Genomic DNA, 12,907 nt, shown 5'->3' with positions numbered 1-12,907 from the left:
AAAGTGCATTTAAAATCTCAGTGTCAGGCTCAAATATGTGAACTACCAGATCTTAGAATATAGACATCACAGAATATAATATAATATATATATATATTTGTTTTTTATATTATAATTGTTATATTTTTTAATGTACCAATAGAAAGAGAGATATTTGATTAAAGTCTTCTGAAATATAACCAATCCCTTGCAGGTGTATTTGCTGACAGCATCGGACCAAAAGACAAGGATTCTAAAATAATCAGGAGTGAAGGAGACTCTGTGACACTGAGCTGCACATATGATACTAGCAGCAGTTATGTTATGCTTTACTGGTATCGAGAATATCCCAACAAAGAACCTCAGTATTTACTACAGAAAGGTGCTCGATCATGGAGCGGTTCTGACGATATACCAGACCATCAATTTCAGGCAACTACATCCTATTCATCCACTGAACTCATTATTGAAACAGCAGCTCTGTCAGATTCAGCTCTCTATTACTGTGCTCTAAGAGAAGCACAATGATACAAAATGCTTGAGAGGCTTTACAAAAACTCACAAAATTATTGCTTTGAACAGTCTTTAATCATCAAGTAAGAATCAAACCACAGTTATTTTATGCACACTGCAAAACCCCTGTTCATGGCAAGATATGAAACACCTGCTAAAAATTAGCAAATTACAAATTATTTTGCTGAAAATGACTACTATGAGTCACTTTATTCAGTGTTTATGCTGTAAGACTGCTGTAAGAGTGCCACAGATAATCACATCCACATTAAGCCACATTACACACAAAGGGCCATCTCTCCACTACATACATTTACCTTTCTCATCATGGGGCAACCTAGTATCACAGAATTACACTACTGCTGTACCCCTGCTCCTGGTTGCCTTTCACTGTAGGCTGTATTCTCAAAGCTCATGAGATTTCAAATAAACCTTCCGGTTTATTCACCTGTGCATTTGGCAGGAGCCAAAAGGCCCCTAGCTTAGGCCCCTATAAAGATGAGCAGCATTCCTTTGTTGAGATTGAGCACTTTTGTTTAGCCTTCTCCTTTTCGCAGCATCGCGTTTGAGAGTATGTTTCCCATTTGGATCGACATTGTTGCAGTATCAGCAGAGATTGTGATGCCGTATTAAACAGAGGGGGCATGCAGGCTGGTTGTTATACTGTTGCATGAGTGATGAACATTGAGAAAGGTGAATCCAGGCGGTGGTATACAGCCAAACCTGGCTGCAACATAGAGTGTAACCACTGTTTTACTCATAGTGTTTTTATTTTATCTGTGTCTGAGCTTCAAAGGATTTTGTGATGCAGGTGTTTGATATGTTATTTGACTCGTGTATTTTGTAAACTGGTGTGTTGCCAGTTAATGTTGTGTTCCATTGAGAATAGTGCAACATTCGACATTTCTATAGTGTATGTATGCCATTATTTCTAAATCCTTTTTTTATTTACTTTTTGTTTCGTTTCATCATGTTCTAACTTATTTAATCATATTCTAAATCATTCTGATTTATTGGGAATAGTGCAGTACTCTGGTATTCCATGGTGCCGGTTGTGATATCTGACTATTTCCAAACCAGTTTTTCTGTATTTAAACCAATCAGGTTCTAAGTAATTTAATAATTTTCTAGATCATTCTGATTTGTGTGGACCGTTTAATAATCTGCAATACTTTATCTGACTATAAATCTTTCATCTGACCGGGATCATTTGTACTTTAGGTCACCCCTATTGAGTGTGTATTTTTCTCTCTCACCATTTTATGTGTGTAATGCCTTATTTGGGGTTTAATTGTATTTGTTGTTGTTTATATTACTTTATTTATTTGTTTATTTGTTTATTTTTTGGTTGGATGATCCTATGTATTTGATGAGTGTTTCCCAGTCAGATAAAAGGCCAGCATTCTTGAATTGCAAATTTGCACAATTGAGTCATTTTACTAAATGTTTTAATAATGAATGCTGTTTTCTAATAAACTGTGATTTGTATATCTGCTGGTGCTTCCTGAGCTTCTCTTAACAGGGGACTTGCAGTGGGATTTTAACCTTGTGTGTGCCTATATACATAGAGAAAAGGGATCTCCCAACCCAAATACAAAGGGAGTGGCATAGTCTGGTTGTGTTTGAAGCATAGCACAGCCACATGAAATTGAAAGCAGCTTATTGGATCAATAAATGTAATCATCATGTTATGCAACTACATATTGCTATACAAACAGCTTAACATGCTAAGTCTTGCATTAAGAACTGCGGGTGCAACCAAATTAACACTGACTTGGTTACAAACTAACAAGTAGTTTCTAAGCCCTTAGTTTTAACTTTAAATCCTAACTTATGCACAGTTGGCGCAACCTTACCCTAATGTCAACATGGGAGGCAAAAGAGTCATAGAAGCACCACAAAATGATGTGGTTGCTTCACTTTTTATTTTTACTAAATCTGAATACAGAAATCACATGGTATATTTAGGTGTTTCTAACTCAGTGCAGATTTGATCATACTGTAAAATGCATGAAGAGGAATTGCTGGTTAGATATTGGCACAGTCATCTCAGTTTCTACTAGAGGGAGGTCTAATTGTCACAAACCACTCCCACACTACCAACTATATTATAGTTACACAACAGGCTATACTTTAACCTTTAAGTTTAATTTCATAAAGCCAGTTATAATACAGTCTATAAGAAAAAAAAAATCAACATGGGGAGAAATATTCTACTCATTCTTATAATAATGCCAGGTAAATGTGTTGTTAATATGCGTTATTAATACAAATTGTATATCCTTTCTTATATGCTAAAATGAGAACTTTTCTGACCCATGACTCATTAAAAAAAAAATACATTTATGTTAAAATTATATTTCTTTAAATGTTTTTGATTATTTGTATTCTTTATCTTATGTATACATTTTGGATGGTTTATACATATTTTTTTATTTATTTTTTTATAATTTGTATTTATTTTGTTTATTTTTTTCCTTCACCTGTACATGTCTTTATGATTATATTCACATATTGTTTGATTTTATTGAACATTTATATAGAAACAGTAGCGGTTCTAGCTTGCCTGGGTGAAAACGCCCCCAAAGTTGTTGACCAGGGGGATGCCACCCTGGGCAACTGCCCATGTTGCCCATGCCTAAATCCACCACTGTATAGAAAAAACTCCACAGTTTTACCACCATTTGTGGACTTTTCATACGGTCCCTTACCCACCAGCAATTTTTCCAACTAATATCAATGTTAAATTGCCGATCTAGAACAATTTCACTGTGACGCCATCTGACCAGCTTAAACATGGGACAAATTCATTCAATTTGGGATGCATAATTTTATCTTGAAATACGGGACGATCCCGTATTTTACGGGACCGGTGGAAACCCTATGCTCGATCATACAGCGGTCTGCATATACCAGACCACCATTTTCAGTCATCTACATCCCAATCATCCACTGAACTCACTATTGTAAAAGCAGCTCTGTCAGATTCAGCTCTCTGCTGTGCTCTTAGAGTAGGAGCCCAGTGATACAAAGTTTTCTTTACAAAAAACATAAACACAGTTATTGCTTTGAAAAGTCTTTAAGCAAGTAAGAATCAAACCACAGTTATTTTATGTGAGCCTCAAAACCCCTGTACGTGACGGGATATGGAACACCTTCAGAAAGTTAGCTGAGGTGAATAAAAAGACAATATGATTTTGCTGAATAATTACTGCTATGAGTCACTTGTTTCCATGTCATGCTGTATATCAGGAACGATAAAGTTAAAAGTAAAATTTCTAAACATAGAAACGTTTGAAAAATATTGAAAAAATTAAATACTTCACCTTCAAGAGGAGGAGTTAGTTTAAGACATCCTTTCCTTGACATGGAATTCAAATTTATTTTGAACACTGAACAACAGAGTCTGTGCTGAATACATCATCCTTCAAAATGAAGCTTTGCTTACATGTTTTACTTTGTTCTTTTGTATGTAAGTATTCTTTTTCAGACTGAAAATCTGTTTTTGTGATTGATACTAGCAAGTGTTAAAATGTTGTTTCCATACAGTTTTACATACATTACATTTTGACTTTTCATTTTGCAGATGGCTCTTTTGCAAATGTCATCACTCCAGTCCAAAATGAGATGTACAGTGAAGAGGGAGAAAATGTAACTCTGTCCTGTAACTACTCTTCAGCAAATACTTTACAGTGGTATCGACAATATCCCGGATCAGCTCCTGAATATCTTTTCATCATTCTACATGCCACTGGGAAAGTTTCACAAAAGTCAGAGTTTGTTAATCTAGATCCTCGATTCTCTGGAAAAGTGAATGAAAAGAAAACCCAAGTGATTCTGGAGATTTCCTCAGCTAAAGTAACAGACTCTGCTCTGTACTACTGTGCACTGACGCCCACAGTGACAGGAAATCTAACTGCAATGAACAAAAACCCACTCCAACATAGAAAGCGGAAAGACGAGCATACATCACTTTACTGTCAAGTATTCACATATTTGCAGTGCATTCTACAGATCAGTATCAAGATGTATCAGTCACAACAGAAGGGTTCTTGGTTAGTAAGCTAGAAAAGGTTAGAAATTAAATAATCTATGAACACACAAATCTAAAGCAAACTTTAGTCTGAGTACACAGCCACATGTGTTCTCCAGGGGACAGACATCAACATTATGACTTTCAAAATTTAAGTGTAAAAAATAAATTTTCACCGCTGTTCAAATGCACTTTGGATCACATCATTTATATGTATAAATGTTTTCCATCTGAAAAGAGTAAATATTAAATGAAACAAATGACAATAAAATGCAAAGTAATCTCTTCAGTAATCAAAATACTTTTTGAATGTAACTGTATTCTAATTACCAATGATTTAAACTGTAAATTTTGTGGAATACAGTTACTTATATTTTGTATTTTAAATACGTAATCCAGTTACATGTATTCCGTTACTCCCCAACACTGGCAGTTGGTTACATGTAAGGCAGCCAAGTGCAGATATGTTAAAATACATAAATTATTTAAGTTGGTCCTCTGATTAGGGGCCCAGGGTGAGATAATATGGCTGTCACACATTCAAGCACTGTTTGTCTATTTATTTAAATTTTGCATATGCAGTGCCTTGTTTCTCAGTGTTGCGCCATCGCAGGCCTCTCAGCCTGAGAGACCTAAATATCTTGATTTTTTTTTTTTTTTTTTTTTTTTGCTGATTTGGGTATAGAATATTGATCCATCAATCACATTTGCCTGTCTAACTATACCTAATATATGTTCATTTCTGTCATTTTAGAAGGCTACATATATGAGGCGGGGCTTAATACAGGCAGGTAAAACATTACCAGTAAAACTAGTAATCCACATCACAGATCACTGGGAGAAGCAGCAGATGTTTGTTTTAACCTGTTCTTTATCTCCTGCCATGTTGGCCTTTATACTTATATTGCTGACTTTAACTGAAGGTGAAATATTACAAGTATCATTATATCACAATATTACATAAATGTGCAATACTGTAACAAATATATTATACATACAGTATATTTTAAATATGCTCAATCAAATAACAGTTTTCATTTTTTTGTAAGAAACAGAGCCAGAGATTTTATCACCCCGTATAGCGATGCAGCAATTGCCAGTGAGAGTGAGAATGACACTCTCTTGTAACTACACTGGTTCTGTTGATAGTCTTCACTGGTATCGGCAATACACAGGTTTGCCTCCACAGTTCCTTATACTGGATTACTCAGGATTTATTACTGAAGCTCGTCCTCCAGTTTCTGGAATCTCCATCAAACACAGAAAATGAAACTAATAGTTTGGATCTTGAGATCTCCTCTGCTGCAGTATCAGACTCTGCTCTGCAGTGACAGGGAAAACACTTCACACCATGCAAAAACATGACTCATCTGTTAGCAACACATAATCACTATACATACTATGTTCAATATCTGATGTTAGATTAAAAGCTTTCTGGCTGTGGTTGCTGTACACACTAAATGTACTTTTAAATTGTTAATAAAACAGAATTATTAATTTTGCATTCATTAATTAGTATATTCATATTATTGAATAAGATGACACAAATTAGCATTGATATAACATCAGACTTTATTCTGAAACATGCAGTCATGTATGGTAAAATATCAATAATTAAAATGCTTTCATCACAGGTCATGATCTTGTTCAGATTAGACTATACAGTGTACAGACATGGGGATTCCCTAAGGTAAAAGTTGCTGAAGTAATTTTTATCAGTTTATGTATTTATTAATACTTATATATATATATATAGTCAGGGTTGACAGGGTTGGGGGAGTAATGAAATACATGTAACGGGATTACGTATTTAAAATACAAAATATAAGTAACTGTATTCCACTACATTTACAATTTAAATCATTGGTAATCAGAATACTGTTACATTCAAAAAGTATTTTGATTACTGAAGAGATTACTTTGCATTTTATTGTCATTTGTTTCTTTAAATATTTAGTCCTTTCAGTTGGAAAACATTTATACATATAAATGATGCGATACGAAGTGCATTTGAACAGCGAAACACTTTCTTATGATGTGTTACATTCATATGAGCAGACAGAGAAGTTTGAAGTAAGTTTGGAGTAAGCTTGTATAAATTGTCAGCTTTACGTTAAGCTAAAATGCTATTTCTAGCCATTTTACATACACGTTACTTGGCACGATCATATTTTTTTATCAAGAAAATTTACGTTGGATCATAATTTCTTTTTTTCTTGTAAGACCTTTGATATAAGGGCAACAATCATATTCTTGATAATAAATTTGTATTGTTTTCCTGTAAAAAAATATCTAAAAATCTTTAAAACAAGATCAGTTTGATTTATTTGACACTGCATAAGATATTTAGGTTTTTCAGAGAATGTATTTTTAACATGTGTATTTTGTCTTGCTGTACTGGCAGAGTTTTTATAGTCAAAACAAGTAAAAAAAATCTACCAGTGCTGAAGAAGTAATCCAAAGTATTTAGAATACGTTACTGACCTTGAGTAATCTAACGGAATATGTTACAAATGACATTTTACAGCATGTATTCTGTAATCTGTAATGGAATACATTTCAAAAGTAACCCTCCCAACCCTGTATATTGTCAGTGCAGATGTTGTCTGAGAAAGTCTTAATATCACAGCACCACTAGGGGGGGAAATTCTTTCAGAGATATTCAAACATTTTAGAAAGACCACACCATTTTATCTGTACTGAATTGTTCAGTACGCATCAGCAGATGGCCCTATTGCTCTATAAATTCTTAATAAAGAATTGAAAATGCATGATCACAATGCTAGTTGAAATGTAAACACATGGTTCTGTTTTTGAACTCATATAGAATATTGATCCTTTACTTGGGTGAATAAAAAAAGATTAATTGTCATGAAAAAAATCTCACACTACACAAAATATTAATGATGTACATATAGATTATTGGACCATGATGAATTTTCTGCTAAAACTGAGTGAAACTGTTCCTTAAAATCAGCTACCTTGTCTTCATCTCCATGAGGAAATGAAGTGTATATGTAGGAGCATTAAGATTTTGTGCAATATGAGATTTTTTTCATAACAATTAAGCCTTTTTTTTTTTTTCTTTTTTTTTTTTATGTGCGTTACAATAAGACACAAATATGAGACAGAAACATTAGGATGTGAACACAAGTTCAAGCCACACTCTCCTGGATACAAACATCAACATTATAACTTTCAAAAATATTTTTGATATTTTATCAAAACACCAATCTGGAAAAGCAGATAAAGTACAATAGTTCATCTCAAAGAGATTTCACTGTAAACCTGTAAACCTAAAATTCAGTTTTGGGAGAAAAGACAACACAGTACGAGCTTCAACCATTCTTATTTTTCTAAACTGAAAACATCATTATTACCACATGTGACTTTGTAGGAGGATACTTATATTTAGTGAGCAGGGTTGGGGGAGTAACAGAATATATGTAACGGATTACATATTTAAAATACAAAATATAAGTAACTGTATTCCACTACAGTTACAATTTAAATAATTGGTAATCAGAATACAGTTACATTCAAAAAGTATTTTGATTACTGAAGAGATTACTTTGCATTTTATTGTCATTTGTTTCATGTAATATTTAGTCCTTTCAGACAGAAAACATTTATACATATAAATGATGTGATCCAAAGTGCATTTGAACAGCAGTGAAACACTTTCTTATGATGTGTTATATTCATACGAGCAGACAGAGAAGTAAGTTCAAAGTAAGTTTGGAGCAGAAGAAATAGAAATAAACCTTGTGTAAATTGTCAGCTTTACGCTAAGCTAAAATGCTATTTCTAGCCATTTTACATGCACGTTACCAGGCACGATCATATTTTTTTTTTTTGCAAGAAAATTCATGTTACATCATAATTTCTTTTTTCTAGTAAGACCTTTGATATTAGGGCAAAAATCTTACTCTTGATAATAATTTTTGTATTGTTTTTCTGCAAAAATATCTAAAAATCCATAAAACAAGATCAATATGATTTATCTTGTTTTAGAAACAACACTGCATAAGATATTTAGGTTTTTCAGATAATGTATTTTTAAGATGCGTATTCTGTCTTACTGTACTGGCAGAGTTTTTATAGTCAAAACAAGTGAAAAAATCTACCAGTGCTGAAGAAGTAATCCAAAGTATTTAGAATACGTTACTGACCTTGAGTAATCTAACGGAATATGTTACAAATGACATTTTACAGCATGTATTCTGTAATCTGTAATGGAATACATTTCAAAAGTAACCCTCCCAACCCTGGTAGTGAGAAGAAGATTATAGAGTTTCTTCTATAATACATCAACAGGGAGCTGGGTGTTGGCTTCCTATCTCTGTGTTTGTGTGGAAGAACAGAGGATGGACTAAATGTTAGAAACCACACCCATATTACAGCTTCACATCAACTAATCTCTCCTCTGCGTTCATTTATCAACTTTAATTCACCAAGACAGTAATTATATATTATATGAAAATTAACATGGAAAGATATGTTCCACTCATTCTTATAATAGTACCAGGTAAAGTGCATTTAAAATCTCAGTGTCAGACTCAAATATGTGAACTACCAGATCTTAGAATATAATATTTTTTATAACTGTTATATTTTTAAATGTACCAATAAAAAGAGAGATATTTGATTAAAGTCTTCTGAAATATAACCAATCCCTTGCAGGTGTATTTGCTGACAGCATCGGACCAACAGTAACTTTTGTCTCAAGATGGCGCCGAGTATGGCTGCTGCGTTGCGAGCTCCGACACAACATAGTAGTGTTTTGTTTGTTTTGTTCACAATTCTTATGTTTTTTGTCTTGGATGTTGTCTGCCTTATTGTCTACGACAAACAAACACTTTTGGACATTGGTTCAGCAATTTCAAACCGTAAACCGGACTTCAAATTTCTCAATGCCGACCCGCTGTTTACAAACACACAAGCGGAGCCCTTTGTCTCCGCAAAAGGAAAAGGGGAAACAGAGCCAGCGTTCTCATCAGAGTAAGAAGTCGCGCAAATCGACCCCCAATACCCACTATTCTACTGGCAAATGTTCAGTCTCTGGATAACAAGCTCTGCGAGCTGAAAGCGCGGATCTCTTTCCAACGAGATACAAGGGACTGCTGCATTATCTGCCTTATAGAAACTTGGATGTCTGCGGAGATTCCAGACTCAGCCATTGAACCCACGGGGTTCTCCGTACACCGAGCGGACAGAGCGAAAGACCTCTCAGGTAAAAGCAGAGGAGGTGGTGTATGTTTTATGATCAACAAATCCTGGTGTGATCAGAGGAACGTACATTCTATCAAGTCTTTCTGCTCTCCTGATCTGGAATTTCTTATGCTTCTGTGTCGACCATTCTGGCTACCAAGGGAATTCACATCGGTCATTATCACAGCTGTGTAGATTCCCCCACAAGCTGACACAGACCGGGCACTCAAGGAACTGTATGGAGTATAAGTGAGCAGGAAACCGCACACCCTGAGGCAAAGCCAGTTTAAAATCAGTTGCACCAAAATACCACCAGTACATTAGTTTCAACACACGAGGGGACCGGGTTTTGGACCATTGCTACTCTCCCTTCCGGGATGGCTACAAATCCCTCCCCCACCCACCATTTGGCAAATCGGACCACTCTTTCATTCTGCTTCTGCCCGCTTACAGGCAGAAACTGAAACAGGAAGCACCCACCCTCAGAACGATCCAGTGCTGGTCGGACCAATCAGATTCCATGCAACAGGACTGTTTGATCACAGGGACTGGGAGATGTTCCGGTCCGCCTCTGATGATGACATCGAGCTTTACGCTGATAGCGTAATGTGTTTCATCAAAAAGTGCGTGGAGGACGTGGTTCCGACCAGAACAGTACGGATCTATCCGAATCAGAATCCATGGATAAATAACTATGTTTGCACGGCACTTAATGTGCGGACCTCCGCTTTTAATTCCGGGAATGCGGAGGAGCATAAACAAGCCAGTTATGCCCTCCGAAAAACTATCAGAACCGCAAAACGCCAGTACAGGAGCAAGATTGAAGGATAGTTTAACACCACCAACTCTAGAAGCATGTGGCAGGGAATTAACATCATCACGGACTTTAAAGGGAATAAAAACTCCGCCATGAACACCGCTGCCTCTCTCCCGGATGAGCTCTCGCGGCTGAAGCTACAGAGGTTAGTTCACTCTCCGTCTCTGTAGCGGATGTAACCCAATCCTTTCGACGGGTGAATATCTGCAAAGCCGCGGGCCCAGACGGCATTCCGGGCCACGTCATCAGAGCGTGCGCGAACCAGCTGGCTGGTGTTTTTACGGACATTTTCAACCTTTCCCTCTCTTTGTCTGTAGTCCCCACATGCTTTAAAACATCCACCATTGTGCCTGTTCCAAAACAATCAAAAATAACTTGCTTAAATGACTGGCGTCCTGTTGCTCTGACCCCCATCATCAGCAAATGCTTTAAGAGACTAATAGGAGATTACATCTGCTCTGTGCTGCCTCTCTCTCTTGACCCGCTGCAGTTTGCTTACCGCAACAACCGCTCCACTGATGATGCCATTGCATCTACAATACACACTGCTCTCTCCCACCTGGAAAAAAAGAACACTTATGTGAGAATGCTGTTTGTAGACTACAGCTCAGCATTCAACACCATAGTGCCCTCCAAGCTAGATGAGAAACTCCGGGCTCTGGGCTTAAACAGCTCGCTGTGCAGCTGGATCCTGGACTTCCTGTCAAGCAGACGCCAGGTGGTTAGAATAGGCAGCAACATCTCCTCATCACTGACCCTCAACACTGGAGCCCCGCAGGGCTGTGTTCTCAGCCCACTACTGTATTCCTTGTACACACATGACTGTGTGGCAACACATAGCTCCAATGCCATCATTAAGTTTGCTGATGACACGACGGTGGTAGGTCTGATCACTGACAGTGATGAAACAGCCTACAGAGAGGAGGTGTACACTCTGACACACTGGTGTCAGGAGCACAACCTCTCCCTCAACGTCAGTAAAACAAAGGAGCTTGTGGTGGACTTCAGAAGAAAAGACAGAGAACACAGTCCCATCACCATCAATGGAGCACCAGTGGTGAGAGTCAGCAGCTTCAAGTTCCTGGGTGTCCACATCACTGAGGAACTCACATGGTCCATCCACACTGAAGTCGTTGTGAAGAAGGCTCATCAGCGCCTCTTCTTCCTGAGATGGCTGAGGAAGATTGGAATGAACCGCCACATCCTCACACGGTTCTACACCTGCACTGTTGAGAGCATCCTGACTGGCTGCATCTCCGCCTGGTACGGCAATAGCACCGCCCACAACCGCAAAGCACTGCAAAGGGTGGTGCAAACTGCCAGACACATCATCGGAGGTGAGCTTCCCTCCATCCAGGAAATATATACAAGGCGGTGTGTGAAAAAAGCTCGGAGGATCATCAGAGACTCCAGCCACCCGAGCCATGGGCTGTTCTCACTGCTACCATCAGGTAGGCGGTATCGCAGCATCAGGACCCGCACCAGCCGACTCCATGATAGCTTCTTCCCCCAAGCAATCAGACTTCTGAACTCTTGATCTCCCATGATCAAAATACATCAGCACTGCACTTTATTACTCTTATATCTCACAGTGGACTGTCATAAATTATATTATTATTATATTACATTCTCTCTTAACAACTGACTATCAACCGACAGCCTGAATGTCAATACAGTACAATAATGTACATTCTATATATACTGTATATACTTTTTTATATATTTTTATTTTTATTGAATAATGTGTATCTATATTGTGCATATTGTATACTGTACAGTGTATGTTATTATTTGTATATTTTTGAGTGTAATTATGTGTATATCAGATGTTTAAATTGTGTTGTGTTAATTTGATGTTACTGTAAATTGGTACTGTCTTATCACTGTCACGACTGCTATGTTGATCGGAACTGCACCCAAGAATTTCACACACCATTGCACTTGTGTATATGGCTGTGTGACAATAAAGTGATTTGATTTTGATTTTTTGATTTGAAAAGACAAGGATTCTAAAATAATCAGGCTGTGTGACAATAAAGTGATTTGATTTTGATTTTTTGATTTGAAAAGACAAGGATTCTAAAATAATCAGGAGTGAAGGAGAATCTGTGACACTGAGCTGCACATATGATACTAGCAGCAGTTATGTTATGCTTTACTGGTATCGAGAATATCCCAACAAAGAACCTCAGCATTTACTACGGAAAGGTGCTCGATCATGGAGCAGTGATGACGATATACCAGACCGTCAATTTCAGGCAACTACATCCTATTCATCCACTGAACTCATTATTGAAACAGCAGCTCTGTCAGATTCAGCTCTCTATTACTGTGCTCTTAGAGAAGCACAATGA

General features: G+C 37.0%; 1 gene segment (V, D, J or C); it reads left to right on the top strand.

The window, feature by feature from the left end:
- The first annotated feature begins 9,013 nt into the window (after positions 1-9,013).
- LOC127441179 (T cell receptor alpha variable 18-like) lies at positions 9,014-12,907 on the top strand. The segment is given in 3 exon segments: positions 9,014-9,053; positions 9,209-9,233; positions 12,622-12,907. Coding segments are annotated over 3 exon segments (351 nt in total).

Source organism: Myxocyprinus asiaticus, chromosome 5 (assembly GCF_019703515.2).
Source record: "Myxocyprinus asiaticus isolate MX2 ecotype Aquarium Trade chromosome 5, UBuf_Myxa_2, whole genome shotgun sequence".
In the NCBI taxonomy this organism is placed as follows: domain Eukaryota; kingdom Metazoa; phylum Chordata; class Actinopteri; order Cypriniformes; family Catostomidae; genus Myxocyprinus; species Myxocyprinus asiaticus.
This window is presented reverse-complemented; position numbering and strand designations above follow the sequence as displayed.